This window comes from Pristiophorus japonicus, chromosome 4 (genome assembly GCF_044704955.1).
Source record: "Pristiophorus japonicus isolate sPriJap1 chromosome 4, sPriJap1.hap1, whole genome shotgun sequence".
Taxonomy (NCBI): domain Eukaryota; kingdom Metazoa; phylum Chordata; class Chondrichthyes; family Pristiophoridae; genus Pristiophorus; species Pristiophorus japonicus.
In genome coordinates, this window is record NC_091980.1 from 293,956,761 (window position 1) to 293,983,879 (window position 27,119).

General features: G+C 44.7%; 2 protein-coding genes across 2 annotated transcripts; both read right to left on the bottom strand.

Moving 5' to 3' along the window:
• Window positions 1-3,571: 3,571 nt before the first annotated feature.
• Window positions 3,572-17,878, bottom strand: LOC139263462 (NPC intracellular cholesterol transporter 2-like). The gene is made up of 4 exons (XM_070879587.1): window positions 17,685-17,878; window positions 10,720-10,827; window positions 5,232-5,404; window positions 3,572-3,885 (listed from the first exon to the last, which is right to left on the bottom strand). Exons 1-4 carry the CDS (start codon window positions 17,836-17,838, stop codon window positions 3,799-3,801), a joined length of 522 nt encoding a protein of 173 aa, XP_070735688.1. The 5' UTR covers window positions 17,839-17,878; the 3' UTR covers window positions 3,572-3,798.
• A 3,149-nt stretch (window positions 17,879-21,027) lies between these two features.
• On the bottom strand, window positions 21,028-26,909 carry LOC139263463 (NPC intracellular cholesterol transporter 2-like). Its single transcript, XM_070879588.1, has 4 exons — window positions 26,712-26,909; window positions 24,198-24,305; window positions 22,863-23,035; window positions 21,028-21,378 (listed from the first exon to the last, which is right to left on the bottom strand). Exons 1-4 carry the CDS (start codon window positions 26,806-26,808, stop codon window positions 21,292-21,294), a joined length of 465 nt encoding a protein of 154 aa, XP_070735689.1. The 5' UTR covers window positions 26,809-26,909; the 3' UTR covers window positions 21,028-21,291.
• Between the last annotated feature and the right edge of the window lie 210 nt (window positions 26,910-27,119).

A 27,119-nucleotide genomic window follows, 5' to 3' on the forward strand; every position in this document is an offset into this window, starting at 1 on the left:
CGGGGATTTGATAGTTAGGGGAGCAGACAGGTGTCTTTGCAGCCGCAGGCGTGATTCCAGGATGGTAGGTTGCCTCCCTGGTGCCAGGGTCAAGGATGTCATTGAGCAGCTACAGAACAATCGGAGAAGGAAAGGTGACCAGTCAGTGGTTGTGGTCTATATTGGTACCAAGGACACAGGTAGGAAGAGGGATGATGTCCTGCAAGCAGATTTTAAGGAGCTAGGAAAAGAATTAAAAAGCAGGACCTCAAAAGGTAGCAATCTCCGGATTACTCCCAGTGCCACACGCGAGTATAGAAATAGGAGGAAATAGGATAGAGATGAATGCGTGGCTGGAGACATGGTGCAGGAGGGAGATTCCTGGGGCATTGGGACCAGTTCTGGGGGCTGGTGGGACTTGTACAGGTTGGACGGACTGCACCTCAACAGGGCCAGAACCAATATCCTCACGGGGAGGTTTGCTAGTACTGTTGGGGAGGGTGCAAACTAATTTGGCAGGGGGATGGACACCAGGATGTAACATTAAAAAGGGGAAATAAACTGCTCAAAGGATTGGGAGAGACAGAAAGCACAAAAGTAAGAAATAGAAAGATATTAGGTGGGGTCCAACTAAGAGAGAATACAGGATGGTCTAAGGTGGGTTGGCAGTCTATGTATATGAACGCACGAAGCGTAATAAACAAACAAGTTAAGTGACCTGCAGGTACAAATTGCCACATGGAAATATGATGTTGTGGCATTAACTGAGACCTGGCTCAAAAAAGGGCAGGATTGGGATATTAAATATTCCTGGTTATAAGTTCAGGAAAGATAGGTGCTGGCGTGGCAGTATTGGTTAAGGAGAATGTTAGTGCTGGAGAGATCAAGGACAGAATTTATATGGCTAGAGTAAAGAAATAATAGAGCTGCCACTACACTACTAGGTGCATTCTATAGACCACCAGTTGGAAAAATATGGAGGAGCAAATCCTGAGAGAAATTAGAGATGCAGGAACGAGAGTAATGAGGGATTTCAACTATCCTAATATGGGGCTCAAATTTGGCCCTCCTGTTTTTTTTTGTACACTCAGTGGAGATGCACTGACTTCCTAGGGTGAAAACGGCACCAAAAAGATCTCCCTGGATTCTGGCCGCTCTGTGGACTCTCCCATGATTGGCGCGGCGTGGTCTGGTCTGTCCATTAGGGGGCGGAGCTAGGGACCTGCACAAAACGCAGTGCCGGCAGCTCAACGCATGCGCAGTAGCTTCTGTCCCCAGCTATGCTGCAGCATGGGATCTCACGAGACGCGCCGGGCAGTCAGAGAGGGGGAGTGGGAGTCGGAGGGGGCCCGCTGACTTCCTGGGCCGAGGTAGGAAGGTAGGACTCAAGTTTTATTTTTTATTTATTATTGATGGTTTTTATGCTCCTTGAATATTGTTGTGAAGGTGTTTAGTGCTTTGCAAAGTCCTCTCCACTAACCTCCTCCCACACACCCAATCTCTGGCTACCTGCGCTGATTTCTTAGCTCGCCGCAAGGTTCTCTGTGCAGCCACAAGTGGCCACATATGCTGGCCTAAGTTAGTTTGGAGCAACTATTAGCTGTCCAAAGTGGCTTAAATGGACAAAACTGATTTGTGTGGCTGGCAACGCTCCCTTTTGAAAAAAAAACTAAACCGAAAGAATCCTAACTTACTTACACTGGCGCAAATTGAAGATTTTTAAGATACTGCCTGAAAGGGTGATGGAGGAAGACTCAAGCTGCTTTGAAAAGGGTGTTGGATAAGTAGCTGAAAGAAAACAATTTGTAGGGCTACGGGGAAAGGGCAGGGAAGTGGGACTAGTGGAGAGTTGACACAGGCTCGACGGGCTGAATGGGGTTACAGCATGGAAGGCAGCCATTCTGTAATTTTAACAACTTGGGGGGAGGAGGAGGGGAGGGACTACACAAGGCAGAGTTTGAGGAATGGAAAAAAAATTGAGTTGGGGGGAGTTGGAGGAGTAAGGGGGTTTGTAGGTCTGGAGTAAGTTCGAGACCAGAAGGGGCAAGTTCATGAAGGGATTTATACACAATAGGTAGTTAAGTGGGAATGGGGTCAAGGCAGGAGATGAACTTGGCAGGCATGGGAGAGAAACTGGAGAGGCAGACGTTCAGGACTAGAACAGCAGAGGCAGCCAAACATCTTGCTAACAAAGAGCACAAGGTCCCGCAGTTGTTGCGAGGCAAGGATAGAGAGGAAAAGGGAGAGAAATTTAAAGAGCTGGGTGGTAGTGAAGTGAAGAAGCCGATTGTTATCCCATGATGAATCCTAGAGTAGTGGGTGTTTTTTGTAGTGAGGTCTGATAGAACTTGGTATAAGAACATAAGAATTCGGAACAGGAGTAGGCCATCTAGCCCCTCGAGCCTGCTCCGCCATTCAACAAGATCATGACTGACCTGGCCGTGGACTCGGCTCCACTTACCCGCCCTCTCCCCCGTAACCCTTAATTCACTTATTGGTTAAAAATCTATCTGTGATTTGAATACATTCAATAAGTTAGCCTCAACTGCTTCCCTGGGCAGAGAATTCCACAGATTCACAACCCTCTGGGAGAAGAAATTCCTTCTCAACTCAGTTTTAAATTGGCTCCCCTGTATTTTGAGGCTGTGCCCCATAGTTCTAGTCTCCCTGACCAGTGGAAACAACCTCTCTGCCTCTATCTTGCCTATCCCTTTCATTATTTTAAATGTTTTTATAAGATCACCCCTCATCCTTCTGAACTCCAACGAGTAAAGACCCAGTCAGATCTGGTAATCTACCAGGTACCGTCAAATTTGCACCTCTTGGACTTGAAGGAGCAAAGATAGGGCCATACCAAGGGAAAGGATCAGATAGGGAGAAAGTGAAGGTTTTGCTGGAGACAAGGGCATCAACGATGGACATGAGAGAGTGGTTGAGCAAACTGCAGAGACTGTGGGGGAAAGAGCCAAAGGCTAGGCAGTTGGAATTTTGAAAGTGCACTTGTAAGCAACGTGGGCAAGTGTTTTTTTCCCCAGGGGTAGATACAGAAGGAGGTGACGCTGGAAGGGGATGTGGGTAGTGACAAATACAAGAGGTCAGAGGAACATGCACGATAAAGAAAGCAAGGCAACCTAGAGGCGATCCAACTCAAATAGTTTTTTGGGCTGAACCTCTCTAGTAAAACTTAGCTAGGAAACTATTTAAGCAGGCAGTGAGCAAATGGGCTGCAAGAGAGCCAGGAATAACTCTGGGTGAATGAGCTGGAAAGCTAGTGAGTGCCCAGGGCCTTAGAAGCACTCCAGACAGGCCAGGAGGTCGCAGCGGTGGGTCAGTCCAGACAGCTGAGGCTGAATCCTTGAAGGCAAGGAGCAACAAATCACCTTTGACCACTTTGTTGTTTCTTCCCTCCAAAAGCCAGGTACACAGCCTGGAAGTAGCCACCTACCCCCATGGCATCTCAACAACTGGAAAGAGGCTCAGAATGGAGTCATTAAACCAGTTTATTGCTCGGTTTAAAAAAAAATCAAAGCACCACCGTGTTTTAAACACCATGGAAACATCTCCTGGATTTAAAACAAAACACACATACAACTTGTAGTTAATGTCTTTATTGACCCGCTCAGGTTAGTTTACAAAACCAATCCTCGTAGTAAAACCAAGGACAGATCACAATGAAATTCCAGAAAATGTATACTAAAGTTACAAATTAGTGCAAGATTTTGTAAAAATATTTTCCATTTAAACAAAGTTTGGCTTAATTTCTCCATTGTGCAGCTGACTTGCACAATAATTATTGAAGATCGTAATCAGTGATCTGATTTAGCCGGAAATCTCAACAGGGATCACCCAGCAGAAGATGTCATCGCTATTGTCATCCTTCAGCTCCCATTGAACCACCAACTTAACCTGGGGTAGAGGGGAAAAGAAAATAAGTCACAAAAACTTGCCACATCCACCACAAAAAGCTCATTAGCATATGCCAGATTTTAAATGAGTTAATCATTTCATTCTCAGGCACCAGCTCCGATGGTGATCTTCGACATTCATGTGTATTCATAAAGGCAAGAATCTCCTCTTTCCTAAAAATACTGTGAACAAATTGACCTAATGCAGTTAAAGCTGTTCGCATCGCCATTAATCGCCTATCCAGCCGTGCCGATATTTGACCTGCAGTGTCCAAACCACAAGCTCCAGGCCTGCAAAAAGTCCTGGTCCCTGAATCAGACTTTCCCATCCTGTGGCCTTGAACCTTATTTCCTCTAGTCTTCACTTTATGACCTTTGCAGGCCCAGTGGATCAGTCAAGCACTACTCCCAGACTGATGGATTAGGAACTACCTTGGCCCTTTTAAAAATCTACCAGGCCCATAAAGTTGAAAAAGACAAAAGCAAACAGTGTAGCAATTAGAATATAAGCCTTGAGGACAAAATAATCTAACAGAGATACAAGAGTAAAGATGACCAAAGGGGAACAGCCAACAAAAATGGTGAGCTAGGAGCAGGCAGGCACTTCTAGCCGCAGCAAAGTAGGCAGCCTTTGCGTTGGTCGGAGACTTAAATTGCACGTACATGCAAAACAAAAACTGATTTGATTAGGAAACACATATATACACACAAGGCATTTTCCATCATAATTTTATACATCTTCATAGCAACCAACTCTAGAAAAGATTGGATAGCCTGCTTCCCTCCTCCACAATCACACTCCTTGAGAACTCCCTTTGGTGAATTGTCATCTTAAATAGTGACCACTCGTGTTTTAGTGTGAAGAAACTCCTCAATTAGGTATAACTGCTGCATTAGTTTTGAATCATATTTTTTGGTTTCTACTAACCCTGTCCTGTTCAAAAATCTTTACCATATCTCTACACTGGAATTGAGCAGAACCCGGAACACATGCAAAAGACTAATTAAGTGAACAGTTTCGTATTCAGCTCCCAGAGGGAGTGTCCACACGCATTGCTCGGAGAAAGCACATTACATCAAACGACTCCACCACCAATATGGAAGTCATCAAGAGCCTGTAGCCCCACTGAACAATAGGACACTGGATAGGCTGAAATGACGATCCCCACACTGCATGCTAGGGAAATCTGCAAACAAATGCCTGTTTAAATGGTTATACTCATCCCCACACAGCATGGAGTGGTTTGTTCTACCAGTTCTTTAGCCCTACTTTCAATGAATAGGCCACAGAATGATCAAGTACAAGGCATGTTATTATGCATTCTAATGTTTAACGAAGACACTTACTGATGGGTATTCTCTCTTTATTGGTAAGGAATTGATGTAATTGTACTTCTGATTATTCTGGATGGGACACTGAATCCCAGATTTACAACCATCAGCGTTGGGAATACTAAATGGAATTGCAATTCCACTCAGGATACCATGAACCACAGCCTTACTTGTTTGACTCGAGGTTGCTGTAGAAAGACAAATTACAACAGTTAGCCCACAAGTTTACTCAGACTAAGGTCACATTAAAAGGAAGTTTACAGCCAACCAGCAGAGCACAGGGTCATACCTGTCATTCCATACTCTGCCACTTGGAGTGAGGGAGAAGCACAAGAATTCTTTATTAAGATGGAGAGTGATAGTATTAATTCAGAGACTAGGGTTCTGAACATAAGGAAAGGTAACTTCGATGGTATGAGACGTGAATTGGCTAGGATAGACTGGCAAATGACACTTAAAGGGTTGACAGGCAATGGCAGACATTTAAACATTACATGGATGAACTTCAACAATTGTACATCCCTGTCTGGAGTAAAATTAAAACGGGGAAGGTTGCTTAACCGTGGCTAACAAGGGAAATTAGGGATAGTGTTAAATCCAAGGAAAAGGCATATAAATTGGCCAGAAAAAGCAACAAACCTAAGTACTGGGAGAAATTTAGAATTCAGCAGAGGAGGACAAAGGGTTTAATTAGGAGGGGGAAAATAGAGTATGAAGAAGCTTGCAGGGAACATAAAAACTGACTGCAAAAGCTTCTATAGATATGTGAAGAGAAAAAGATTAGTGAAGACCAACATAGGTCCTTTGCAGTCAGAATCAGGTGAATTTATAATGGGGAACAAAGAAATGGCAGACCAATTGAACAAATACTTTGGATCTGTCTTCACTAAGGAAGACACAAATAACCTTCCGGAAATACTAGGGGACCGAGGGTCTAGCGAAAAGGAGGAACTGAAGGAAATCATTTGTCAGGAAATTGTGTTAGGAAGTGGCCCTAGAAATAGTGGATGCATTGATGATTATTTTCCAACATTTTATTGACTCTGGATCAGTTCCTATGGACTGAAGGGTAGCTAATGTAACACCATTTTTTAAAAAAAGGGAGAGAAAACAAGAAATTATAGTTAGCCTGACATCGGTGGTGGAGAAAATGTTGGAATCAATTATTAAAGATGAAATAGCAATGCATTTGGAAAGCAGTGACAGGATCAGTCCAAGTCAGCATGGATTTAGGAAAAGGAAATCATGCTTGACAAATCTTCTAGAATTTGTTGAGGATGTAACTAGTAGAGTGGACAAGGGAGAACCAGTGGATGTGGTGTATTTGGACTGTCAAAAGGCTTTTGACAAGGTTCCACACAAGAGATTAGTGTGCAAAATTAAAGCACATGGTATTGGGGTAATGTGTTGATGTGGATAGAGAACTGGTTGGCAGACAGGAAGCAGAGTTGGAATAAACGGGTCCTTTACAGAATAGCAGGTAGTGACCAGTGGGGTGCCGCAGGGTTCAGTGCTGAGACCCCAGCTATTTACAATATACATCAATGATTTAGAAGGAATTGAATGTAATATCTCCAAGTTTGCAGATGACACTAAGCTGGGTGGCAGTGTGAGCTGTGAGGTGGATGGTAAGAGGCTGCAGGGTGACTTGGACAGGTTAGGTGAGTGGGCAAATGCATGGCAGATGCAATATAATGTGGATAAATGTGAGGTTATCCACTTTGGTGGCAAAAACAGGAAGACAGAATATCTGAATGGTGACAGATTAGGAAAAGGGGAGGTGCAACGAGACCTGGGTGTCATGGTACATCAGTCATTGAAGTTTGGCATGCAGGTACAGCAGGCGGTGAAGAAGGCAAATGGCATGTCGCCTTCATAGCTAGAGGATTTGAGTATAGGAGCAGGGAGGTCTTACTGCACTTGTACAGAGCCTTGGTGAGGCCACACCTGAAATATTGTGTTCAGTTTTGGCCTCCTAATCTGAGGAAGGATGTTTTTGCTATTGAGGGAGTACAGCGAAGGTTCACCAGATTGATTCCCGGAATGGCAGGACTGACATATGAGGAGAGACTGGATCAACTGGACTTGTATCCACTGGAGTTTAGAAGAATGAGAGGGGATCGCATAGAAACATAAAATTCTGACGGGATTGGACAGGTTAGAGGCAGGAAGAATGTTCCCGTTGCTGGTGAGTTCCAGAACCAGGGATCACAGTCTAAGAATAAGGGGTGAGCCATTTAGGATGGAGATGAGGAGAAACTTCTTCACTCGGAGAGCTGTTAACCTGTGGAATTCTCTACCGCAGAGAGTTGTTGAGGCCAGTTCGTTAGATATATTCAAAATGGAGTTAGATATGGCCTTTATGGCCAAACGGATCAAGGGGTGTGGAGAGAAAGCAGGCAAAGGGTACTGAGGGAATGATCAGCCATGATCTTATTGAATGGCGGTGCAGGCTCGAAGGGCCGAATGGCCTACTCCTGCCCCTAGTTTCCATGTTTCTAAGATAGGGAGGACTGGCCCGAGACTGCCCTTGCTCCTTCTAGCAGCTGGCACTTGGCCAGTTCTGAAACAACCAATTGTTGTTTCAAAAACAAATTTACACTCAAACAAGATATACCTCAGCTAAATGCACATTAAAGCTCCCTCTATTCTTGAATAATGTGCCCGAATCTTCACTTTAGCAGAACTCTCATCTCCCTACTCTGTGGATATCTTTCGAATCTCTGCTGGAGATATCTGTGTTGAGGCCGCTCGGTTGGAAGTTATAATCAGCTCAAACTCATTTCAGTTGGCAACAGCACAGCAAGGGGAGACACCCATCAGCCGGTGCTGGATCTGAACCCCATTTTGGAGATACAAAAAAAGGGCAGGACAGTGTGTTAGAGCACTTCTCCATCCAGTCTATCTGATGGTCAGTGCACGAAGAAAATGGGATTGCAATTTTGGTAAATAAATGTTAAAATGTTTCAGTGGGTGGAAATAAATGCAGCTACTCTCTGTTCACCTCTGGTGTGACCTCATTTCCAAGACTGCATCATCTAAAGTTTTATAAACAGAATGCTGGAAAGCCAGCATGGTCAATACCCAAAAGCTGATGTCACAACAAACAAGATTATTCAGTTTACCGTGTCAAAATCTATCCATTGAAACCTACAGTTTCCCCATTACACTATCTCTGCTTCCTGAATGATTCCAGAGATTTGAACCCAAGATCAAGTGTTGATCACTGAAGTGCTTCCCGACTACAACCCTCAACTTGTCTTTTTTTTTTTAAATCAGTTCGTACCTACTGAGGATTAACTTCTGAAAGATCCAATCTCATTTGCTTCCTTCCAAGGTTTAAAGAGTCAAAGTTTTGCTAACGTTTCCTCAGATACGAGGAAAGCAGCCTTCTGGTTCATCTTTGCAACGCACACTTTGCTGTTTTCCTTGTACTTCTGTGACCAGAGCTGAAACCACTATTCAAGATGGGGCCAGACAAGAGTCCTACAGCTAGACTCGTCCTCTGATTTAACAATATCATACAGCATGGTTTGCTTTGATCATTTCTACTCTGCAATGATTGCACAGTGGAGTATCATCATTCCCAGATATCTCTCAGCCTCCCCTCTCCTCCTAGTTTGACACCATTCACTATGTCCCACGTATCCCCGCCCATCCCACCCCAAAAGACCTTGCACTTCTCATTGAATTTCAGCTGCTATAATTCTGCCATTTGGAAATATTGACTAGGTCTTTCCAGAACTCCTCAGCTCCTTCAGACTCTGCCGCCCCCTCAGTTTGGTAACCCACTGGAAATTTGGCCAGCTTACGTTGCATTTCTGAGCCACGTTGATCAAAAACAATAGTGGAGCCAGCATCAATCCTTGAAATGTTCCAGTTGGTGTAACATTCTAGCCCAATAACACTCTCTTAACAAATGGCTGTTGCTTCCTCTCTTTCATTCTCTTCCTTACCCATCATCTCCAAGTTTTACCTAGGATAGCCGTTACCTCAAGATCTAGCAACCTTTCATATGGAATTGCAATTAACATAAGAAATAGGAGCAGGAGTAGGCCAATACGGCCCCTCGAGCCTGCTCCCCCATTCAATATTATGGCTGATCCAATCATGGACTCAGCTCCACTTCCCTGCCCGCTCCCCATAACCCCTTATCGTTTAAGAAGCTGTCTATTTCAGTCTTAAATTTATTCAATGTCCCAGCTTCCACAGGTCTGAGGCAGCGAATTCCACAGATTTACAACCCTCAGAAGAAATTTCTCCTCATTTTTGGTTTTAAATGGGCGGCCCCTTATTTTAAGATCATGACCTCTAGTTCTAGTCTCCCCTATCAGTGGAAACATCCTCTCTGCATCCACCTCGTCAAGCCCCCTCAATCTTATACGTTTCGATAAGCGCGCCTCTCATTCTTCTGATTTCCCAACCTACTCAACCTTTCTTCATAAGTCAACCCCCTCATCCCCAGAATCTACCTAATGAACCTTCTCTGAACTGCCTCCAAAGCAAGTATATCCTTTTGTAAGGGTTTTCTCAAAGCCTAGATCTCCCTTTGCTGCTGATATTTTAAACATTTGAGGTTCCTGTATTCTTCCCTCACCCCTCACATGGCTCCCCACAGGATTTCTACATCTTCATTTGCTTGCTCACATCCAACAACTTGTATTTATATAGTGCCTTAAAGTGGTAAAACGTCCCAAGGTGCTTCACAGGTGTATTACAAGACAAAAATATGTGACACCAAGCCACACAAGGAGAAATTAAGGCAGGTGACTAAAAGCTTGGTCAAAGAGGTAGGTTTTAAGGAATGTCTTAAAAGGAGGAGAGGCAGAGGGATTTAGGCAGGGAATTCCAGAGCTTAGGGCCGAGGCAACAGAAGGCACAGCCACCAATGGTTGAGCGATTAAAACCAGGGATGCTCAAGAGAGCAGAATTAGAGGAGCGCAGATATCTCAGGGGGTTATGGGGCTGGAGATTACAGAGATAGGGAGGGCATGAAGGGATTTCAAAACAAGAATGAGAATTTTGAAATCGAGGCGTTGCTTAACCGGGAGCCAATGTAGGTCAGCGAGCACAGGAGTGATGTGAGGGGCAAACGGGACCTGGTGCGAGTTAGGACACGGGCAGCCGAGTTTTGGATGACCTCAAGTTTACGTGGGAGGCCAGCCAGGATTGCGATGGAATAGTCACGTCTAGAGGTAACAAAGGCATGGATGAAGGCTTCAGCAGCGGTTGAGCTGAGGCAAGGGGCGGAGAGGGGCGATGTTACAGAGGCAGAAATAGGCGGTCTGAGTTATGCCGTGGATGTTCGGTCAGAAGCTCACTTCCGAGTCAATTATGACCCCAGTAGATGTAAATGTGGAACCCCTGCTTTCTCTGCTCAGCTATGGAGGTATAAACTGCTGTCTCACCTATTGGAGAAGTAAAACAAGACAACAACTTGCACTCAGTAGACAGAAGATGGAAAGTTTTTATCCTTTCAGTTCTGCATTATAACCTCACTTACAACTTGTAAAGGTGACGTTCACGCCGTATGTTTGTCCTCTGTGAAGTACACATGGCAGAGAGGGGCAGGAGGTGATATCCACAGTATTAATTTGTCCTGTTTTGGAACCTGTAACAAGAGAGTTAATGTCACTTATCCCAAAGAGGTGCACGGATAAATTAACAGAAGCTTGATGCAGAATATGGATGAACTACACCTAGCACCAAAGTACATGCACAGTGGACAATTAGCTAAAGCAATGGGCTATCTCGAGAATGAACTGGATCTTTCAATTCATACTCCTCTCTCCTCACCCCCCCCCCCACCCCCCACCCCCAACCTACACCACAGGAACAGCAACAAGTTCTCACATGACTAATTATACAGCAGCAGCGGTTTTAAAGCACATGAAACCATCACGTGAAATGCTAAGGGTGTCTCGGTTTTAGGCGGCTTCCTCCTTACTTCAGGAGGCTCCTCAGAAAACATCTATTTCAGAAATAAACTTTGATGCAGATGTACAGTGCATTGCCAATTTTGGGGTGAAGTAACCGTTGCAGACAAGCACACGGGATTACTCGCAGTCGAGGTGTAAAAAGGGCATGAGGAGATTCAGGAATCTTGCATGTTGAGAAAAGCAACGTCAACCAAAGAGAAAAGACAATGTCTTCACTGGTTAATGCAACGGCTGCAAGGGCAGGACACTGGGACGGTACAGCACATCACAAGACTGGGTAGGCTAACTGTTCATGCCAGTGGTTGCACGCTTCCTGTCCCCACCTAACCAAAAAAAAATCTACACCAGGCCAATTCATTCCAGGGATTTTTGCAGATGGTCAGTCAAAAAGAGAGCAGTATATCACCAAGTTGTTCGGAGCCAGAGGAGGGAAAATCCTGTACAGGTATTCTAAAGGAGCTTCAATAATGTAACAGCTGCCTGACATTGAGCAAAAGTAGTAATATACAAAACCATATCCAGCTTGATCAGGAAATTGCATAATTATATTATTTCATTCATAATTAAGTGAACTATGCATCTATTGGATTCAAGTACATTCTTATTGCAACTTTGACTGCGATTTAAAACCAACACTAGTTTGGAAACGTTGAGTAAGACGGCGAAGCAGTCAAGGTCACGTTGATTTTTTTTAAAAAGGAAACATGAATCATGTAACTGCAAGTTAAATTGGTAATCACACTCGATCATTTAAAATGGCAGAAGTAGGCAATGGAAATGATACCTCCTGGAGAGTGGTCCAAAGCTGATTTCGCTCGGGGCGGCCCCCCCCAAGCGATAAGGGGGTGTGGGGGCTGTGCCCCCCCCAGAGAAAAGGGGGTGTGGTACCCCCCAGAGAAAAGGGGGTGTGGGGGCCGTACCCCCCCCAGAGAAAAGGGTGTGTGGGGGCCGTGCCCCCCCCCCAGAGAAAAGGGGGTGTGGCCCCCCAGAGAAAAGGGGGTGCGGGGGCCGTGTCCCCCCAGAGAAAAGGGGGTGCAGGGGCTGTGCCCCCCCAGAGAAAAGGGGGTGCGGGGGTCGTGCCCCCCCCCCCCGAGAAAAGGGGGTGTGGGGGCCGTACACCCCCACAGAGAAAAGGGGGTGTGGGGGCCGTGCCCCCCAGAGAAAAGGGGGTGCCCCCCCAGAGAAAAGGGGGTGCGGGGGCCATGCCCCCCCCAGAGAAAAGGGGGTGTGGGGGCCGTGCCCCCCCCCCCCAGAGAAAAGGGGGAGGGCCCCCCCCAGAGAAAAGGGGGAGGGCCCCCCCCAGAGAAAAGGGGGAGGGCCCCCCCCCAGAGAAAAGGGGGAGGGCCCCCCCCCAGAGAAAAGGGGGAGGGCCCCCCCCAGAGCAAAGGGGGAGGGCCCCCCCCAGAGCAAAGGGGGAGGGCCCCCCCCAGAGAAAAGGGGGAGGGCCCCCCCCAGAGAAAAGGGGGAGGGCCCCCCCCCCCAGAGAAAAGGGGGAGGCCCCCCCCCCCAGAGAAAAGGGGGAGGCCCCCCCCCACCCCAGAGAAAAGGGGGAGGCCCCCCCCCACCCCAGAGAAAAGGGGGAGGCCCCCCCCCACCCCAGAGAAAAGGGGGAGGCCCCCCCCCAGAGAAAAGGGGGAGGGGGGGCAGAGAAAGGAGAAGAGAAAGAGAGAGAGCCACTGGATTGTTTAAGTCCAACTGATGGAGCAGACGGGGCCTCGGTTTAATGTCACAATTGAAAGACGGCACCTCCGACAATGCAGCACTCCCGCAGTTTTGCACTGGGAGTATCAGCATAGATTTCTGCATTCAAGTTCCTGGAGTAGGACTTGTACCCACAACCTTCTAACTCAGACGAGAGTGTTACGCATTGAGCCACATCTGACACCATGGGTGCATGTCACCCTCTGACCACTTACCCTAAATGGTCAATGTTCATGCAGCAGATTAGTGCCCAAAATTCATAGAGCCACCTTAATCGTTAGCGGCCTCAAGCGATTCAATTTTGAAGGGCACAGCATTATCTTGATCCGATCATTCCTCAATATTTATATGTAGGAATTGGACAATAGGAGTTATTGGACAGCAATCAGGGAATTGTTGCTGACTTTTCCCACAGTCTCAGCATCCTTGGGATAGTTAACGATAGCACCTTAACCGCTGCCAGCGAACAAACCTGCATCTTGTGGTACGTAGAGGGAGAATGATTGTGGACATCTTGGATCCCCAAACTAAGACGGCGGAAGTGGAGCCCAAAACTCTGCACTACACAACATTAGGAAGGACAAAAAAAGTGTTTCTGGATCACACCTTCCCGAGCATGATCACCCCAGATCATGCAGAGTCAAGTGAGAAAGCAGAGTTATGAGGGGGCAGGAGTGGGTGATCACCTATTGCAGTGTTGTTCAATACATTAGCACTTAGCCACATGTGCCTAATTAGGAATGGAGATGTGGTCAATTGCATTTTGGATTAGTATGGCAGTGTAGTGGTTATGTTCCTGGACTAGTAATCCAGAAGCCTAGACCAATAACACGGAGAATGCAAGTTCAAATTCCAGCAGGGCTGTTTTAGAATTTAAATTCAGTTTAAAAATTGTAAGAAGTGAAAAAAGTTAGAATCAGTAAAAGTGACCGAAGCTGTTGGGATTGTCGCAAAAACCCATCTGGTCTTGTAATGTCCTTTAAGGAAGGAAATCTATCATCCTTACTCGGCTGGCCTGAGACAGTGTCAGCTGTGGATCAATGGGTAGCACTCTTGCCTGAGTCAGGGACTTAAACACAAAAAAATTTAGGTTGACACTCTAATGCGGGAGTGCTGCACAGTTGGAGGTGCCGTCTTTCGGATGAGGCATTAAAGAGAGGCCCCGTCTGCTCTCTAAAGTGGATGTAAAAGATCTCATGCCGTTAGTTTGAAGAAGAGCAGGGGAGTTATCCCCGGTGTCCTGGCCAATATTTATCCCTCAATCAACATAACAAAAATTGATTATCTGGTCATTATCACATAGATGTTTGTGGGAACTTGCTGTGCACAAATTGGCTGCCGCGTTTCCTACATTACAACAGTGACTACACTCCAAAAGTACTTCAGTGGCTGTAAAGGGAGACATTCATGGTCGTGAAAGGCGCTCTATAAATCCAAGACTTTCTTTCTATGTGTGACTCCAGACCCACAGCAATGTGGTTGACTCTTAACTGCACTCAAATTGCCTAGCAAGCCACTCAATCGTGATCACAACTCACTTTCAAGAAGAAAGCACTCCGTCGCAGGGTAAATAAAGAGGATGAGCAATCAGTGCCATCCTTGCCGGCGACACTCACATCCTGAGAAAGAATAAAGAGTGTGCAATGGACACCATCGTTGGACATATGATCACAATACTCGTTTGCACAGCACATGCACTTTAACCTGCGCGTGTGTGTGTAAAACGGTGAGACAAAAAGCAAAGTGTTCTTTAAAGCACTATTGTGCTTTACTTCCTCGGTTACTGCTTATTGATTATCTGCTCAAATGTTGTGTCACATGGGTGACTACGCTGGATTTCAGTACCAGCAACATTAGGGGAGTGGTCAGCTCAACCAATTGGAAGAACCCTTCAGCCAAACCAATACGGACCAGTTCCAATGGGGCATGTCACAACAAAGGGCAAGCAGCATCCAACCACCGTCTGGATGGAGAACTGGAGCTGGTGTGTCACGAGTCAACAATCAATCTGAAGTACCTCTCGCAACTGCTGGACAAAAACCTAGAAGCTGCACTAAGCTGTGCTGTGATCAATAAATTCATGCCAGAATTCCAAACTGGCGAAAGAGAAAGACTGCAAAGTTCCACACTGAATGGTGGCAGATGTTAAGTAAATATACATGTGCAGTACATTTACCTGTATTGTGTAAAGCGTTTTAATGCACGTGGCTAAAACGGTGTCAACTAGCCCGAAGCTAATCGCCGATTTCTGTTGCAGAAGAAAGTGGATGGCCCCGATCAATGCTTTGACAGCAAGGTAAAACGTGCTACGTAAAAGTGCCGCATGGTCTGAAATAATGCGAATAGCACCTCCAAAAAAGGGGGGGGGGTTTGCACATTTGGATTCACTGTACTTTTAAGAGAGCTGGAGGAGTTCCTGAAAATATGACATCTTGGGTGATAGAAGGCAGGTGGAGGGCTAGCTATAATTAATGACAATTACTGCCGTCTCCTGGAGTGTGATTAGCTTCGGAATTTCAGAGAGGAATCTCTCTCAATTTCTGCCTTTTTTTGTCTCGCTGAGGACATTTTGCAGGTGGCATAGCTCAAATCCACCTTGCGGTGAATGACATACTTACTACTAGAGTCTGGATCATACTCTAGTATTTATATAGTGCCTTTAACGTACTAAAACGTCTCGAGGCGCTTCATAGGAGTATTATAAAGACAAAAATTTGACACCGACCCACGCAAGAAGAAATTATGTCAGATGACCAAAAGCTTGTCAAAGAGGTAGGTTTTAAGGAGCGTCTTAAAAGAGGAAAGAGACATGTAGAGGTTTAGGCAAGGAATTCCAGAACTTATGGCCTTGGCAACAGAAGGCATGGCCACCAATGGTTGAGTGATTATCAGGGATGCTCAAGAGGTCAGAATTTGAGGAGTGCAGATATCTCGGGGGGTGGGGGGGGTTGTGGGGCTGAAGGGGATAGGGAGGGGCAAGGCCATGGAGGGATTTGTGAACAAGGATGAGATTTTTTAAAATCGAGGCATTACATAACCGGAAGCCACTGTAGGTCAGTGATGGGTGAATGGGTCTCGGTGCGAGTTAGGACACAGGCTGCCGAGTTTTGGATGACCTCAAGTTTATGTAGGGTAGAATGTGGAAGGCCAGCCAGGAATGCATTGGAGTAGATAAGTCTAGTGTACTGTACAGGTTATTCAATAGTTTTCATGGGCTGGAATCTTTGTGTAGAAAGCAGGAAGGAAGAGAAACAAAGAAGAAAAACTAAAACAAGGATATTTATAAAAAAAAGGTTCCTGGTTTTACTTGTGTATTTGTTTAACCTGGCCTTTTTAGCAGTTTGAGATTTTGCATAATACATTACAGCAAACAGAGAAACTGTATAATTGTTACACAACTGTGTAATACAGGAACCAAACCTGAACAAACACCAAGGGCTGATAACAGAAAGCACTTAAAATGGCATTAAGGCATCCTAAAGCATTTAAATGAAATACTTTTGAAGTGTCAGCATTGTTGCTTTGCAGGCAAGTGCGGCAGCCAATTTTCACCACAGTGCTGTCACACAAACTGCAAATGCGATAAACAAAATACTGCAAATGCTGGAAATTTGAAAACAAAAAACAAACGCTGGAAATGCTCAGCAGGTCAGGCAACATCTGTGGATAAACAGAAATCAAGTCAACATTTCAGGTCGAAGACCATTTCTCAGGACAAGAGTCTTCGTCCCAGTTCCAAAGAAGGGTTTTGTGATTTGTGTATTTGTACTCCAAGATTCCCTTGTTCCTCTAACCCCACCCAGGCTCGCATCCAATAAGTGTCCTCCCCGTTCATCCTACCAAAATGTAATACTTTCGTTTGCAAGGGAATCCTAAAAAGCTTGATCAAAATGGCAAGTTGAATTTAAAATGTCAATGATTCTCTTTCTCTCCAACTGTTTATTCAAGTCTGAACACCCAGAGAATGAACTAATGCGAGCCAGAGCACTCAGCTGACACCATCAGCAATGGCCCTACCCAGAACAACACTTCAAGTCATTCAAGAACCCACACGCTTTTAATAAGCACGATTCTGCACGAAGCCACTCAATTCTCAAAGCCGGAGGGAAATGAATACTTGATGCAATGATAACAGCGCATGAACATGAGTCACAACATCACACCACTTGGACATCACAATAAAATTGGCCTTTAGCCGTTCAAGTCAGTCTGCACGATGAATGCAACAAAGGCCGGAGGAAAACAGGAAATAATTTAGATGGCATGTCGATTCAGTTGAATTTGAAATGACTTGGGGAAGAATGGCTGACAACCCTTTTAACACCTCCGTAAACCATCTCGGTGTCTCTGACCGTGTGTCTATATAGTCTTTAAAAAAGTGGCACACATCAACTTCAGCAGCACATTCTGATTTGAGCAGAAAGCAGATACACACACACACAATTATAAACTTGACTGTTTACAGTGCCTTTCACGACCACGGATGTCCCAAAGCGCTTTCCAACCAATGAAGTACTTGTGGTGTGTTGTAGTGTGGGAAACGGGGCAGACAAAGTGCGCACAGCAAGCTCCCACCCACAGCAATGTGATAATGAGCAGATAATCTGTTGTAGTGAGGTTAATTGGGGGATAAATATTGGCCAGGACACCGGGGATAACTCCTCTGCGGTTCTGCGACATAGTGCCATGGGATCTTTTACAGCCACCTGAGGGGGCAGACATTAATATATGTCAGAAATAAAACAGGGTTTAACTTCAGTGAAAGATTCAGGAACCAGACCCACTCGAAAAACTATTTAAAACTACAACTGATCAAATGCCCACTCACCGCAGTCCTTAAACTTCACCGGCTGGGCCCCACACACAACCCCCAGGGCCAGGAGGGCAGCCAGCAGCCCGCACCGCACCGTCTCCATCATCCCGCTCGGTCCCGGGGGCAAACTCACAGAACTCCCCGAGCTCGGCAGGCCCGGCCCGCCCATCCGGGGAGGAGGCGAGTCCCCGCCAACGCCTCATCAGGCGGCCCGCCATCATCCCGCCCACCCCCTGTCCATCATCCCGCCCACCCCCTGTCCATCATCCCGCCTCCCGCGTCACTGGCTCTGCCCCTTTCCCCCCCCCCCCCCGTCGCTAGCTCCACCCCCCCAGCCCATGCGTCACTGGCCCCTCCTCCCTGTCATGGGGCACCAGGCCCTTCAACAGCCACCGATCGCTGGCCCCGCCCCCACCCCACACGCGGCGACTGATCCCATTTAAACGAAGTGAGATGGCATCGAAAATAGGTGCAGGAGCAGGCCCTTCGAGCCTGCAACACCATTCAATAAGATCATGACCGCAGCTAAACTAAACTGCTTCTGAATGTACTGTACAAATTTTTATATGAATAAAGTATATTTTGAAATTTAAAAAAAACATTCAATAAGATCATGGCTGATCATTCCCTCAGTACCCTTCCCTGCATTCTCTCAATACCCCTTGATTCCCTTTAGCCGTAAGGGCCATATCTAACTCCCTCTTGAATGTATCCAATGAACTGGCATCAACAACTCTCTGCAGCAGGGAATTCCACAGGTCAACAACTCTCTGAGTGAAGAAGTTTCTCCTCATCTCGGTCCTAAATGGTTTACCCCTTATCCGTAGAATGTGACCCCCTGGTTCTGGACTTCCCCAACATCGGGAACATTCTTCCTGCATCCAACCTGTCCAGTCCCATCAGAATTTTATGTTTCTCATCCTTCTAAACTCCAGTGAATACAGGTCCAGTCGATCCAGTCTCTTCTCATATGTCAGTCCTACCATCCCAGAAATATCTGGTGAACCTTTGTTGCACTCCCTCAATAGCAAGAACGTCCTTCCTCAGATTAGGACCCTCCCCCCCCCCCCACACATATCATATGTTTTTTCTGTCTCCAATGGCAGCTGGTCATTATTCCACCATTCATACCCCATCTAGACTAACCTTTTTCTAACTTCTGCCATTACCATTTCAATTCAGCCCATCGTCTCTTTTGTCTCTCTAATCTCTCCTGCCGTCCACCCTGTCACAGACCTTCCCTTTTGTTTTTTCTTCCCCTCCCCCTTTCAGTCCCCGCTTTCACCACATGATCATGACATGCTCCAAATGGCTTCAAAATACCTTCCCAGCAAAAATGATCATGAGTACTTCAGTTAAAGTTCTACAGCAATAATCGTGATCAACTTTTTCCCCTCATTCGAAAATGTTTTTAAGCATTATATAACCATACGAGTACTGGCTCCAAGAGCGGAGTTTGATTGACAGGCAAAAAGCCAAATCAACACACTCCCAGCGATCAGCTAATCACTCGTTGTTTTAGGCTCAGAAATGCAATTCCCAAATTGGACTGTTTAGTCACCGAAGAACTCATTGTTAGAGTGGAAGCAAGTCTTCCTCGATTTCAAGGGACTGCCTATGATGATGTTTCCATTCCGCTCGTGGATTTGGCCATTGATTTCACCAATCGGCATGTTGCTAGGCCAGTCAATAAAATTGAGGGAACATTGCAAAATGCACTCAAGTCTGCACCCCTTGGATCTGAAGGAGCAAAGATCAGGGACGAACTAGAGACCAAGCAAAGGAGATAGCAAATTTCTTATTGTGGACAAGGCAAAAAGCTGAGCAGTTGAGCAAAAATTAACAGCTACAAAAGTAGCTTGGTAAATGGAAAGATTGCAGATGCTGGAACCTGAAATAAATAAAAACAGAAAGTGCTGGAAATCTCCGGGTCAGGCAGCAACAGTGGAAAGAAAAAGAGAGTCGGCAACCCTTGGTCAGAACTGGCGAATGTTCGAAAAGGAGCACCGAAAGGGGGAGGGAAAGAAAGAACAAAAGGAAAGGTCTGACAGGGTGGACGGCAGGAGAGATTAGAGACAAAAAGGTATGATGGGCCGAATTGAAATGGTAATGGCAGAAGTTAGAAAAAGGTTAGTCTAGATAGGGTATTAATGGCAGACTACTGAACAGCTGCCATTGGAGACAAAAAAAACATAAGATTGGGCCGGGGGGGTTCCGTATTCCATGTTTATGTAGGTTGTGAGATTACAGCCCCTCTCTATTTGAAAGGGCTGCTCCTCGATTTCTGGCTGCACTTCAGTCCCACACTCCTGATCTTTGGGCACCTGATGCAGAGGGGAGCAGGCAGGTCAGAGGGCCTCCTCCCAGGCTTGGTCAAGGTGGCCATTAACAGGTCCAGGCAGTCATTCAGCCAGACTGCCTGCCTCTCTTCCGTGGTTACATTCGCGCCAGGGTGTCCCTGGAGATGGAGCACGCTGTGTCCACCGGTACGCTCGCGGTCTTCTGCGAGAGGAAGGAGTGCATCATCACAAATGGTAACAAAATTTTAATTTGATTTATTAAAGGTTTCTTTAAAAAAAAAATTTGAAATTTACAGGTTTATTGGCTGTTGACCTAATTGCTGGTATCTAAAAAGTTGAAAGCAGTTAGGGTAGGCAAGCAGCCAGGGTAGGCAAGCAGCCAGACCAGTTAGCAGAGCGTGGTTCCTCTGGTAGGTTCTCCAGTACCCAGTTCCATAACGAGAACAAAGGTAGCTCAACTGGATACAGGATCACATTGCAAGCATATATAACTAGTAGGCATTAAACAGGCACATCCCTTAGTTTACAAAGAATCACAATGGTTTCATAGAAATTTACGGCAGATGGAAGTCTTTCAGCCCATTGTATGTGTCCCGGCCGAAAAAGAGTTATCCTGCCTAATTCCTCTTTCCAGCTCTTGGTCTGTAAGTTACGGCACTTCAAGTGCATATCCAAGTACTTTTTAAACGTAATGAGGGTTTCTGCTTCTGCCATCCTTTCAACCAGTGAGTTCCAGACCCCCACCACCCCCTGCGTGAAAAAAGTTCTCAACTCCCCTCTACCAATTACTTTAAATCTATTCCCCATGGTTATTGACCTCTCTGCAAAGGGGAATAGGTACTTCCGATCCACTCTATCTAGCCCCTCATACACCTCAAATAAATCTCCCCTCAGCCTCCTCTGTTCCAATGAAAACAACTCCAGCCTATCCACATAGCTAAAATTCTCCAGTCCTTGCAACATCCTCGTAAATCTCCTCTGTAGTGCAAGCACATCTTTAAATGGTTACTGAAACAGCTCAATTCCTACAGAACCCTGGATTTAAAAAAAAAGACAACTGTAATTCACATCTTTATTGATTCACTCAGGTTAGTTTACAAAACCAGTGTTAAGGCTAGGACAGATCAGTCTAGAAATCCATTTTCAAAACTTACAAAATTAGTGCAAAAAAATCATTTGTAATATGAATGAGTTCCACATTTGCTTATGTTTGGCTGAATTTCTCCTCTTGAATATACAGTATCTAGAAACCACTATCTGGTTACACAGTTGATAAAATGCATTTTGAGTACTATTATGATAGCTGGTAACAGTGATCTAGTTTAGCTGGAAATCTGGACAGGGATCCTCCAGCAGAAGATGTCTTTGTCATTTTCGTCCTTCAGCTCCCATTCAACCACCAATTTAATCTGGGGAAGGGGAAATGATAGAAGTCAGAAAGGTTTTATAAAACCACACACACATTAAGTCATCAAAAAGTGCATCACATGTGCACATCTCTCAAAGCACTAGTTCAATTAATAACGTTAAAAATCACCATTTCATTCCAATCCTAAAAGTATATAGTTAACAAATTATACCGATTCAGTCACTGCTATTCAAGTCACCATTTATCTGCTGTCCAGCACTATACCAGAGTGATAGTTGATCTGGGGTGTCCAAACTACAAGCGCCAGTTATTTGGCTTGCAAATCCCTGGTTCCTGAATCAGAACAGTCCACTTGTGGCTTTTAAACAAAGTGCATTCCTGCCCATGGTTTTGTGTTTTACTTCTGTTGGGCCAGTGGGTTGGAAAAGTTATTAGTCCGGCATTGGTGGATTAGAACCTACATTTTCCAAAATTGACCAGGTATACTAAATTCAAGCCATGCTGAAAGTAATTTATTTGCAGATGCAAGAGTAAGTACCACCAGATAACAAGTATTAACTGATTAATGGAGAGAAGACAGCCAGCAGGCACTCGTGGCAAAGAGTATCCAAGGACGCTACACTTGTTATGTGCAAGAACTTTAGGTCTATACTATATATTACAACTAAACAAATTTTCCACTTGAAGTATTCCCAGAGTTTTCTACTGTGACAGATTACATACCTACAAATCCAGTTTGAAAGCAAAAGGCCAGCCCAAGAAAGGCAAGAGTCTGCCCACCATCCCTCCCCTCCCAATATCACATTCCATAACAGCTCCTCAATTTGAGAACAAATGGCAAAGACTAGTTAAGCTGACATATTTAAAGCAATATTACCTATTGGAGCTTTCCATTTTATTGGTCACACAACTACTCAGTTGTGCCACCAATAATACAGTTTTCTCATATCAAGAACAAGTGGGCCATCTAAAGCTTACCAGAGATTTTTCTGCACCTGCAGGGAGGTGAGCTCAGAACTACAGCTCTCTTTCGCACTAGTCTGAGGGCAGGATGGTCTAGGGAGTCAGTTGTTACAGCAGTGTGGGTTTGCCGTTTCTATCCAGCTCAGACAGGTGTCCAAGAGAGAAATACAGCACATCAAAATGTGCACCACCAATATGGAAGTCCTGTCAAGGCAGCAGTAGAAGTGATACTCAAAGCACAGCTTTGTTGGATTAGCCACAGTATTTGGATGCTAGACAGTAGGCTTCTGAATTAAATATACTACAGCAAGCTGAAAATGGCAAAGGTTCCTGTAGTTCACAGAAGGTTGCAGATACCTCAAAAAGAAAATCCATTATACAACATTCCACTGGCTAGGCTGCAGTGATACACCAACCTGCATTCGGAGTGTCTTTGGAAACAAACTTAGTCAGTTGGTTAAAACACTCATTCATGCTGGTTGGAATGGATAGCAGAGATAAATAACTTGTAGACCAAACAGAATGATTAGGTACAAGGCATGTTGTTAGGATGACACTTACCGATGGGTATTCCATTTTTACCGGTAAGGAATTGATGTAGTGGTAGTTCTGATTGTTCCGGATGGGGCACTGAATTCCAGATTTACAACCATCGTCGTTGGGAATATTAAATGGAATTGGAATTCCACTCACGATACCATGAACTGCAGCCAAACTTGTTTGACTTGATGTTTCTGAAGAAGGACAAATTACAACAGTTAGCTCTCATTTACTCAAGACTAAGGACATCACATTAAAAAAGTTACAGGCAGAGAGCAGAACACAGGGTCACACCTATAATTCCATTCTCTGCCACTTGAGTGTTTAAGGGGAAAGCACAAAATATAGACAATAGGAAACGGTCACCCAGACCTTCTCTTGTATTTCCTAGCTGTTGCTTAGTTATATTAACCAAAAAGCATTTTTTAAATATTGCTCAAGCACTCAGGTCAATGACAGCTAGATGCAAATTAAATCTTTCTCCTTTTCATCCAGTCTTTCTTACTACACTTAGTATATACCATCCATTGGGATTTACTGGTTGAGCCTTTTGAACCAGACTAGGACATCCAATCATACTTTTAGAACCTTATACCGAGTTGTATGCTACTAGTGGCTTCTCCAATTTTCCTCCGATAACCATTTTGCTTTTCCAGTTCTGTCTGATGGAGGTTCCTGAACTTTCCAATAGTTTTCCTCACTTTTTTCTACAGGATTTGTAGTTTGGTTTGCTACATTTCCCTTCATACATCCTCATCCATTTAGGAACACATTTATTTTTGCACCCAATATTCATCCTACATGCTCAGTAGGAAGATACATTTATTTTCTTGCAAAAGAAAGCTGAATACGCAGGTGCATTTCCAGAATAATTTCAGATTTAACATTTATAAATAACTTGCATTGTCCATTTAATGTACAAAAGGCATCCCAAGGTGCTTCAGGGTGAAAACAATTTAAATATTTATTAATCTGCGAGGTATCCCAAATTATAAAATCGCTCAACCATTGATGGCCGTGCCTTCTGTTGCCTAGGCCCCAAGGTCTGGAATTTCCTGCCTAAACCTCTCCGCCTCTCTTTCCTCCTTTTAAGATGCCCCTTAAAGCCTACCTCTGAGCTTTTGGTCCAAATTTCTCCTTATGGTGACTCGGTGTCAAATTTTGTGTCTCATAAAATTCCTGTGAAGCACCTTGGAATGTTTTACTATGTTAAAGGTATTATATAAATACAAGTTGTTGTACATATTTGAGAAAAATGCCTTTTTTAAATAAATGTCCCAACAAGACAAGAACTAGTAGACTGTGTGGAAAGGTTTATTCTTTTTAAGCTTTGCATTTTAAAATCAAGACACTTACTGCTGGAAAAGGTAACATTCACAGCATAGGATTGTCCTTTGCGAAGTACACATGGCAGAGAGGGGCAGGGGGTGATATCCACTATAATAATTTTTCCAGCTGCAGATCCTGTAATACAAGGGACAGTTGTCATCACAGAACTCAGACAGTTGCACAGATGAAAGAAGTTTGATGCATGAATGTATGGATTACTGCATAAAAGGTAAAGCACAGATGAGAGAAAATAGCAGTTCAATTTGTTTTAATAGGCTATTTCTGAAAGCAATTAGACCTGTCAGTGAACACCATCCCCTCTCCTTTCACCCCCACCGCACAGCAAGTCAGTTCCACATAACTTGAGTCCACTTGTACAGTAGCAATCTCGAGCAAACCTCATAAGAAGCTACATGAAATTTTCCAAGTGTTGAGGTTCTAGACAAGGTCCCGTTAGCGCAGGTACTTCTAGGAGTCCTCTGCAGGTGGAATGAAAGACTGAAAATGGCATGTTCTTTTACAAATCCACCTGAGTAACATCTGTGGATATTGCTTACAGGGACCATACCACTCACCAAATTGTGAACACAAACAAGCACAAGATTTTAAATCACCAATATTTAAGGGCTACTGACTATATTTTAACCAGATGACCCATGACTAGCAGCCCATTCTTGTTTGGGTGATCAAGAAGTCTGATCTAAATATAAAGTTTCTTTTTAAATGTACAAGCACAGGAGGGGGAAAAGTTGCTCTATGGTCTGCTAACTGTGCATATTTTCATCAAAACAAAGATTTCTGCCAGCTCTCATCAGAGAGAAGATGTGGCAATCAGAAATTTATAGCACGGAAGGAGGTAATTTTGGCCCATCGTGTCCGCACCGGCCAGTGTACGAAAGCCAAGCATAAATTCTTCAGACACAGGACAACCTGGAACTTGCACAAGGTTGTTTGTGGGCATCTACTAGTGTAGAGCTTTCTGGTACCAGGAGCCATAACATAAGCCTCTCAAAACAGAAGACGACAACTTTGACTTCACAGGTCCTATTTTTTTTGGGGGGGGGGGGGGGGGGGGGGAAAATAGAAAGAGGAAAAAATATTTAAGTTGTTAACAGTTCATTTTTAGGAGTTTGAATTTTTCATGCGTGCAGCTCAATGATATGCAGTGTGACAGGCACAAGACTGTACTACAGGAACTAAACCTCAAGACATTATAATGGGTTAGTTAGTAACAGAAGCATAACCAGCACAGCAATAATCACAGTGGTTTTAAACAAGGGGAGAGCTTGCAATTTCTCATTTATGAAGTGCCTGTCACCAGCTCAGGATGTCCCAAAGCAAAAGTGCTTCAATTGAGCCAAGTCAGCAACCTATGATTTTTATAATGCATTTGATTCTCTTCTGCTAAAAAGGGTAGAGTTAATATTTCTGTGATTTATTTTTGAAATATAGTAAGAGTTTAGCTTTCTGCTAAAATCAGAATTTATCTCTGTAGTATGCCACCTTTTGAAAAAGAGTATCTGTATACATGCAGGTACTGGGGGACGAGATGTGAAGTAGAAATAATGATTGGCAAAATCTCTACAACGTTTTAAAATCTTGGGCTCTTATTGTCTTGAACAGTGTCTTCATTGAATGTCAGTTTTAGTATTTCATTATAAGCAAGCAGTTTGATGGGGCTATTGCATCAAGTGTCCATTAGCTCTCCCGAGAGAATTAATATTTCCTTGCAGGATTTTATTTGTTTGGAACTTTTTGTGGGTTACTGCCAAATTACAGAAAAGTTTCAGGTGGGACTCAGAAAAAGCCAAAACAAAAAAGTGAAAACTTTGAATTAAAGTGTTAACCCACCCACTTTTCAGATCTTTAGTTATACAGGGTTTCTGGAAGCTAAGAGTTTGTTTGATATTCGAGTCCCATCAGAAACTTTTCTGAAATTTGGCAGTAACCCACAAAAATCTCCAAAAAAATAAAACTCTGCAAAGAAATATTAATTCTCTAGGGAGAGCTAATGGGCACTTGATGCACCAGCCCCATCAAACAGTTTGATGGAACGCTAAAACTGACATTCAATGAAGACACTGTTCAAGACAATAAGAGCCCAAGACTTTAAAACTTTGTAGAGATTTTGCCAATCATTATTTCTACTTCACATCTCGTGCCCCCAAACCCCCAGTACCTGCATGTAGACAGATGCTCTTTAAAAAGGTGGCTTTCAAAAGGTGGCATACTACAGATAAATTCTGATTTTAGCAGAAAGTTACTCCATTTCAAAAATAAATCACGGAAAATATTAACTCTAACCTTTAGCAGAAGAGAATCAAATGCATTATAAAAATCATAATGGAGATAGGTGCCAGAGTTGGCTCAGTTGAAGCACTTTCGCTTTGGGACATCCTGAGCTGGTGACAGGCGCTTCATAAAATGCCAGCGCTTTCCTTTAGAGGCTTGAAGGATCTCAGAAGAACCGTGATTCACAGAATAGCAGCTTCTTTCCACAAGTTATTTTATTTCAAAAGGGGGGGGAATCCTTTCACTCACCGCAGTCCTTAAACTTCACCGGCTGGGCTCCACACAGAGCCCCCAGGGCCAGGAGGGCGGCCAGCAGCCCGCACCGCACCGTCTCCATCGCCATCATCCCGGGCTGACAGGGGGAGAAGCTAAGCAGCGGAGGGCTCGAGTCGGGGCGGCTTAAGAAGCCCAATTCCCGGCTTCACCCGAGCTCCAACCCACCCCTGGGCGGGCCCATAGGGTGGGCGGGAGGACTGATGGGGTGATAGCCCGCCCATCCTAAAGCAGAGAGGGAGGAGGGGAGGAGGAGGCTGGAGAACAGCGGCACCATTGACTCGCTCCTGCTCCGCGGGCTCCATTTTGTTTCACTCGCTGCCCTCGTCCTGTGCTCGTGGCGCGGCCGGAACCGCCTCAACATGAGCGAACATTGACTGGAAT